This window comes from Acanthisitta chloris, unplaced genomic scaffold, assembly GCF_000695815.1.
Source record: "Acanthisitta chloris isolate BGI_N310 unplaced genomic scaffold, ASM69581v1 scaffold32642, whole genome shotgun sequence".
Classification (NCBI taxonomy): domain Eukaryota; kingdom Metazoa; phylum Chordata; class Aves; order Passeriformes; family Acanthisittidae; genus Acanthisitta; species Acanthisitta chloris.
Window position 1 is genome coordinate 490 of NW_008659305.1, and position 8245 is coordinate 8734.

General features: G+C 46.9%; 1 protein-coding gene across 1 annotated transcript; it reads right to left on the bottom strand.

Moving 5' to 3' along the window:
- Nucleotides 1-314: 314 nt before the first annotated feature.
- On the bottom strand, nucleotides 315-8052 carry HORMAD1 (HORMA domain containing 1; the record flags this gene model as incomplete). The annotated part of the gene is made up of 12 exons (XM_009069355.1): nucleotides 315-395; nucleotides 868-951; nucleotides 1640-1716; nucleotides 3018-3081; nucleotides 3453-3658; nucleotides 4206-4357; nucleotides 5232-5299; nucleotides 5940-5966; nucleotides 6061-6081; nucleotides 6441-6477; nucleotides 7589-7652; nucleotides 7908-8052. Coding segments are annotated over 12 exons (1026 nt in total), but the record flags the coding sequence as incomplete, so codon positions are not given.
- Between the last annotated feature and the right edge of the window lie 193 nt (nucleotides 8053-8245).

Sequence of the window (8245 nt, forward strand, 5' to 3'; positions counted from 1 at the left end):
GGGGCAGGAGGCTCAGGATAAGCTCCTCAGCCCAGAGGCACTGGTGGAACCTTGTGCTGAAGGAATGAGCTTGACTCCATCACCACCAGGACCTGAAGCAGGAGCCAAACCCTAAATCCCTATCAGAGGTGTTCTCGTCCCTCCTGTGGCAACAAACACAGCTCTGACCTCTCCAGCTGCACTCCTGGACATTTTCCTTCCCTAAAACATCCCTTGGGATTGCTAATGGAGCAGAACAGATCCTTAAATACCAACAGTCACCTTGAACAGCTGACTGGAAGTAGAGGAGAGCTCTGGACAGAGGACATGGATATCTAGAACTGCTCCTTGGGCTCACTGAGCTTCCTCCTTTTGGGCAGTATGTCCTGGCTGGATGAGAGCTCAGCCCGGTTCACCTGTGAGGGAAAACCAGGGGGGAATTACAGGTGCTCCATGGGGTTAGCCTGGGACACAGCCCACCCTGAGCAGGACAGCAGGGACACCTCCCACTAGCTCAGCTTGCTCCAGGTCCCACCCGACCTGCCAGGGCTGGGGCAGAGAGACACAGGCACAGGCTGCAGCTGTGGATGCCCCAGGGAGGATTTGGGTGCCCCAGGGAGAGGCTGTGGTTGCCCCAACGCTATCACTGTTCATTCCAGGTTGGTTAAAGCCTTGAGCAACCTGCTCTCGTGGGAGGTGTCTCTGCCCAGGGCAGAGGGTTGGGGACTGGATGATCTCCAAGGTCCATTCCAACCCCTTAACATCCTGTGAGACTATGAAGTGCTGAGAATTTCATTCTGTGAATAGGAAATGTGTTCAAGCTCAGAGTTTTATTCCCTCTTTGCTGCAGGAAAAGGTTTAAGGAACAGAAGAAGAAATGGTACTTACAATGCAGCTTTGGAATATCTTCCCACTCCTTGTCCTGCTCTCTGACACAACCAGTTCAGATGTTTTTTGGGTCAAATGATCCACCTAAAAGCAGAGAATGGAAGTTTCCTTGGGATAGCAACAGGAAAACACCCCAAGAGACCCCAGCAGGACTCAGTGCTGTGCCAGTCACTGCAGTGTCTGACCTGAAATTTGAGTACAGGAGTATCTCAGTTATTCAGTACAGGAGAATTTAAATCCCTACAACCCTTGGAAGGCAACAGCATCCAGAGCTGAGTGTGCCCAAGGGCTCTGGCAGTTGGTTTGATACAGTAAGTCACTCACCTACAGCTATTCTGCTATAAGAAATCTTAAGGCCCTGTGTGAAGCATCCCCTCCTTGCTTAAATGTCACCAAATTCCACATGCAGAGGATATAACCTGAGTTATAACCTGGAATGTGAAGTTTTAAGCAACCTTTAAACAAGCTTTGGGCTGACAGAATTAGCAGTGCAATCCCCACCAGGCAGAGTGTGGTCAGGGCAGTTCATTGACGTGGAAATGACATTCCCATTTCTCCCAGTCACAGCATGTTTGGTTGGAGAACTGTGTGACACAGAGGAACAGCCTCTTGTCAGGGCTTTGGGATGTTTTGTGGAAGTGAAATGTAAAGGAATATTGTTGCTGAAAATACTGACTGTGGTAAATCTTTAATAAATCTGTTACTCAGAGCAGGAAAGAAGCTTCACAAAGCTCTAGTGAAAGCTGGAGAGGACAGAGTGCAACTTCCATACCTGAGGATTAGAGACACAGGGACTTTGGGTCCCTCTAGCCTTCCTGACTTCATCTTCTTTACAAGCTGAGTGTGTGTCTGCAAGAAGGAAAAGGAGTTAAAGAAAGCTGTTACCGACAGCTGTCAACTGCTCCCAACACACCAGCTCTGCCCCAAGGATCTCTGTACCTCCTGGGAACCTGTGCTTTCAAAGGACTCCAATTCCCTGTGGCCAGGAAGTCCTGAACTCCACCAACCATTCCACTGTGCACTTGAGCCACTTCCCAGCCACAGGCACCAAAGAGCTGCTCGGGAGCACAGGTTTACACACAGGGTCTCTGCAAAAGTGGGATTGATCCCCAGCTCCTTTACACTGCCCTGCTAAAGCCTTGTCTGCACTGGGATTTGATTCCAAATCCAAAGACTCAGGAGCCTGGTATGTGCTGCAGGATATGGCAAAGGCTCTGTGGGGTCACTCTGGCACAGCTCCTGCCCCTTCTGCACCCACCACCGATGGATCCAGTTTGTGTCCCAGTTACAAGCAGCAATTCCAGCTGCAGTTCCCTTGTGCCACAACAGCAATTCCAGCTGCAGTTCCCTTGTTCCTGCCTGCAGCTGCAGGAACAGTCCTGAAGGAGGAACAGCCAATTCCAGACATTTTTGTTGTTGCAGTTTCCAAACCATGCTGGGGTGTTTTGTTGTTTTTTTTTTTCCTGGGATACAGATAAAAGCATGGAATGGGTAAGGATGACTATGCATAAGCTGGGGAAACAACAGAGGAATTTCAAGGTGACAAGTGTGTTTTCCCATGTCCTGCAGCTCCTGTAAATAAAAGGGGCATCACTGAGGCTCCCACAATGTAGCAGCTCCTGTGTGTGTACACAAGCTCTCAACTCCTCCACAGCCTCTGGCTGAGGAGCTGAAGTAGAAATTGTGGCTACAAGTGACACGCTGAACTGAAGCTGTGAGAGCACAGTCCAAACAGACTTAAACAAACACCAGAGCTGGACTGTGAGTTTGGTACAGGGAATTCTGCTCTTCAGGCCTGCAATAATGAGCTCAGGAGTGCAACACTCTGCAAGCTTTGTGTGCAAAGTAAATATCAGTCAAAACCACAACAATGGTAATAGAAAAACCAAACAAAATGTATTTCTAAATACAAACCCCATTAGGTTGAGCTTATCTGATGAAATGGAACAGAAGAAGTTGTCACAGCAACATGAAAACACACATTTGCTCACCAAGTGCTTCACAGAACAAAGCTCTGAGAGAAATCAAATCATAGTGATATGTGTGAGGAAAATGATGGACATCTGAATCTAGAAAATTGAGGGTTTTGGTTTAGTAACACCAGGCAGAGACAAAACTGCAGAGACTTGAAAAACAGACATAAATGTTACCTTCAGCTTCTGAAATATTGGTGTGATTCTTATCTTCCACTTCATTATCCATGGCAGAATCTTCCTAGATGAAGGAAAAGGTTTGTCACTTAATGCAGAAGAAGGTTCCTACTCAGGTGCTTAAGGTCAGACTTACTAGATCATAGAATCATAGAATTTAGGGGTTGGAATGGACCTTACAGATCATCTAGTCCCAAGCCCTGCCCTGCCCAGGGACACCTCCCACCAGAGCAGGTTGCTCAAGGCTCATCCAACCTGGATTGAACACCACCAGGGCTGGGGCAGCCACAGCCTCCCTGGGCAACCTGGGCCAGTGTCTCACCACCCTTACAGTAAAAACTTTTTCCAACTTAGACTTTCCCTCCTTCACATTTGTGCTCTTACATCAATGTCCTGGGTCTTATCCTCTGGATCATCTCTGCCCACTTCAGGCACCTGCAGAGGCTCAGCAGTGTCTCTCTGCTTGAGGATGTTTTGGTCAGTGTTTTCCATGCGCTGTTTTTCCGTGGTGATTTTAACCTTCAGCGTGTGAAAAGGTGTTGGCACTTCCCCCACGTTGAGGTACACGGGCTCCCCCTCAAACATCATCCCCTCGTACTGAGCCTCCTTGAACCCCGGGGGTTGGTAATCAGGAGGGGTAACTGCAGAAAAAGAGTTCATTAAATGTGTTAGGATGAAATACGTCCTTGTAAAACTCATTTGAGCTTGTGTTGGCCCTTTCAATGCAAACTGCATAAAAAATTGTGTGTGGGGAGGGGAATAATAATACTCAACTTGTAGTAAGTGAAGAACTTACCCCCTACACAACAGGCAAACCCCAGTGGAACAGCTTGTGGATACAGAGGTGAGCTGGAAGCTCTGATTCATGGTTGGAAGGCAGTAACACACCCTGGAAGCTGAGCCAGGAATCATCAAACCAGAACTGGCCTCACTCAATGTATTCCTTACACTGTGTTATAGTCAAGGGGGTTGTAAACACACCAAAATCCTGCTCTAAGTGAAGGCAGTGCCAGGATTGTTCCTGCAGGAAGATCACATCCCTCCCCCGGGAGTGCAGAAATTGTCGTAGGCACAGCCATACGTGGAATAACATCACCTAACAAGTCCCAGAAAACACAGGGATTATGTCTTTGGATTGCTCTGCAGTGCCTGGACACAGCTGGTAAATCAAGGTCACATGGGATGTACCTTCATCGTAGTACAAGAGCTTCATGGTGAGGCAGACGTCGTCAGGCAGTGGGCTCAGGTTCTGCATCAGGACGTAGATCTTGCGGATCAGGAGGATACTTGCTTTCTTGGTGTCTGCACAGGTGATGGAGGAGTCACATTTCTTATCCTTACTGAGAATGGACAGAGCATCCAGATTGGGTTTTGAACACAGTCAGGTGTTTTTAGCACCAAGGCACACAACTGTTTAGAATCATGGAATCATCAACGTTGGAGGAGAATTCTGAGAGCACTGAGACCAACCCTTAACCTGTCACTGCTGGAACCCCTAAACCCTAAACCATATCCTCCAGTGACTCCAGACACCTCTTAGGCACCTCCAGGGATGGTGACTCCACCGTCTCTCTGGGCAATTCCACATCCCAGTGCCTGAACACCTTAACAGGGAAAACATTTCTCCTAACATCATCTCTGACTCTGCCCTGTCTCAGCTCAAGGCCATTCCCTCTAGTGCTCTCCCTGCAGCCAGGGCAGGAGAGACATCCCCCACCTCTCTCCAAGCCCTGTCAGGGAGTTGGAGCGCCCTGAGGTCACCCCTGAGCCTCTTCTCCCGGCTAACCAAACCCAATTCCCTCAGCCCTTCCCCATGTGCTCTAGCCCTTTGCTGCCCTCGTTGCCCTTGGCTGGACTCTCTCCAGTGCCTCAATAGCCTTTAGGCAGTGAGTTGGGGTTTAGGGGTTACAGCAGTGACAGGCTAACAGTTGGACTTGATGATCTTGTCTCTTCCAGCCTTGATTCACCCTCCACACATAAAATATCCCAAAGAATATCAGACTCTGATCCTAAACATATTTGAGTGGCTATTAAAATATGAGACAGACAAAATTACTCATCGTATTTGAGTGAGCCTAAGCTAGTAGTTTATGCTGATAAAATTAATCTTAAGATCCAGAATTTAACAATCAAACAGATCAAATCCAACATTTTGCCACTCAGGTGTATGGAAAAGGAGTGTGAAACCAGGGAGCAGAGTGCCAGGGGCAGTACCTGCTGAAATCCAGGAGTGGCCCATTGTAGGTGTACTTGAACTTGAAATGGTAACACTCTGTGACTGTCTGCAAACAAAGTCAGGAATTATCAGACCCTGAGCTGCCAACAAACTGCTGCTGCTGCTTCTGGCAAGTCAGATATCAACTTTCAGAGAATACAGCTCCAGCCCAACTCTCCTCTGAGCCACTCACCTACCTGCACTGCACACAGCTCCCCAGGGCTCTAACCAGTGACAGCGTTGGTGGATGTAACTGTCACCAAATAAAAACAAGGCTCCGTGTCCTTTCCCAGCAATCACCAGGATAAAATACCTTGAAACATCAGCTTAGGTTTTTAGCATGAAATATCCCAGTTTTAATCCCTATGGACGTGTTTCACAGACACCTGGGAGTTAGTTAGACAGAGTTTTCCACAACGAGTCTGTGGATTTGTTAGGCAGAGTCAGGACAAAGCATCTTTATGGATATTTAGCTCTGCAACAACACTTTGGGTTTCTTACATCAGCCTGAGAATAACCTGACACTCCACACTCGAAGGCAATTCCCTCCATGGCAATTCCCATTGGCTCCAGTGATTTTTCCACCTGATATTCCAAGAGATCCTTTTGTTTTATGTGATCAGCACAGCATGTTAAGTACTATTGTTCGTATACACATTTCACTGTATCCATACTTAGCCATCAGGAAGACATTCCAGCAGATTTACCTGAGGATCCTTTGGGTCAGTATAGACCTGTGTGTTTAGAGCAAAGAGAGGGATCAGGATAATAACTGCACTCCGAAGAATGGCCCTTAAAAACACGTCCTGACTTCTCAGAGATACTTACTGCTAGGACAAGTTGTCTGAGCTGTCAGGAACAGAAACAGGGAGAGAAAGAGAACATTAGGTATAGTTCATAGCCTATTTCTGCTTTGTATCTCTAGCTCTGGAGCCCAACACAGACAACTAAGGCCTGTTGGAAGGAAAATCTCTTCCTCTTCTTCTCTGATTAGGAGGACCCAACTGGCAGAAGAAAACACCTACATATCTCTGACTTTTAGTGCTTCTGTTCCCAAAGAATATGATCCTGTGCATCCCACACTGTAGCTAACTGATATGGCTCAGCTATTCCCTGACCAGAGTGTTCCGTAACTACACTGGAAGCTGAGGGAGCTCAGTAAAGGTTTCAGCACAAGTCCAAGAGCCAAATGAGACTGCAAGACTTACATATTTCTTCTGCAAGGCATCGTAGCATCCTAACATCCTGCAAAAAAACCAAACAACATTGGCCATCTGCACCTCATTCCATTTGCTTTGCTTCTGACTAAATCAAAGAGCACCAGAAAGTGAACCTCTTGTGTAGACTTATTGTCTTAGAGCAACAAATAACTTGTTCCATTGTTCTGTCTCGTTAGCACTGACAGCAACAACTGTAACACCAAATCATCCCAGAATCTTGGCAGAAGAATTAAAAATACAACCTGTAAGTAAATAATTTAGCAGTAGAAACATAAAGCAGTAATTAAAACACTTCGACTTGTGTATTCATTAATCAGGTGAGCAGCCTGGGTTAGTGGAAGGTGCAGGGGGATGCAATGAGATGTGACTTAAGGTCCCTTCCAACCCAAAGCATTCCATGAATTCCATGAATAAATGGAAATAATTCCATTTAGTCCATGAGTGAATAAGAAATTCAGCTGAACACTGCCATGTCTGGAGCACAAAGTTGTGTTATCGCCTTTAGGTGTTGCTGTTTGCTCCTTATACAAAAATATATATAAAGTGGGAAGAGAATCAGGATGGCCTTTAGAGATGTGACAAAACATAGGATTGTGTATATAAACAAAGGCCTAAAATGCTGTTTAGAGAACAGGAAGGGCCACAGCCTGAAGCCTGACAGAGCCCCAGGACCGTTTGGCCAAGGCTCTCAAGGACATGGTGGGATTTGGGATGTCCTGTGCAGGGCAGGAGTTGGACTCCATGATCCCTGTGGGTCCTTCCAGCTCAGAACGTTCTGTGAGAGCACCCTGAACAAATGTCAGTTATTGTGAGCAGAAAAATGGTTAGGTTTCTGCATTTCTGTGCAGCCTTGAGCACTCGAACACCTCCAGCAAAGAAACATACAGTGTAATCACTGCAAACAAAGATTTGAGCTCTCCTAAGCCTCGAGCTCAGAGTCTTCCTGGAAACACTACTGTTCAGTCAATGCCATCTCTGGAAACACTACTGTTCAGTCAATGCCATCTCTGGAAACACTTTGTGCTGCTCACTCACAGCAAGGGAACTGTTCCCTTTGTCCTGAGAAGAGCCAGGAAGGAATCTCTGAGCACTGATAGGCTGAGGAGGTGTTGTTACCTCTGTTTGGAATCACATACCATTTCACCAGCTGAGTGGAGCCAGGACAGTTCTTGTCTTCCCTCAGGATTTTGACACAGACATCTGAAAAAAAAATAAAAAAAGCACATAAACACACAATTTATTCAGGGCAAAATGCAGCTAAAAAGTGAAGCTCATTCCCTAAATGCACATCTCCAACTAACATTCCTGACACGTGTGGGCACAGCTTTAATTGCTGTGAGCACTAGCACTAACTAACAATATCCAATTAGGGAAGTTTCCATTCATTGAGACCAAGTGGCTTTACAAACACACAGATGACAACAGTTCGCAGATCACTATGGAAACAGCCCCTACCATCTATGTATCTCGTTCCATAGGCACTTTCAGGGAAGATCCCTCTCAGATAGGTGATGCAGGACACTGCCACTGCCAGGAGCCTCTTCACCAGCATCAGGGATTGCTGCTCCGTGGATATCTTGGTGGGAAACACAACTGCACACTGGAAGGCACGTGAAGAACACAATGAAGCTGTAACCACAGCAACAGACCCGAAGAGGCTAAATCCTATTTTAGATATGTACATATAGATCTGTAACTTACATATACAGGCTGGGAACAGAGTGGCTAGAGAGCACCAGGCAGGAAGGGACTTGGGAGCTGGCACAGACAGGGAGCTGAGCCGGAGCCAGCAG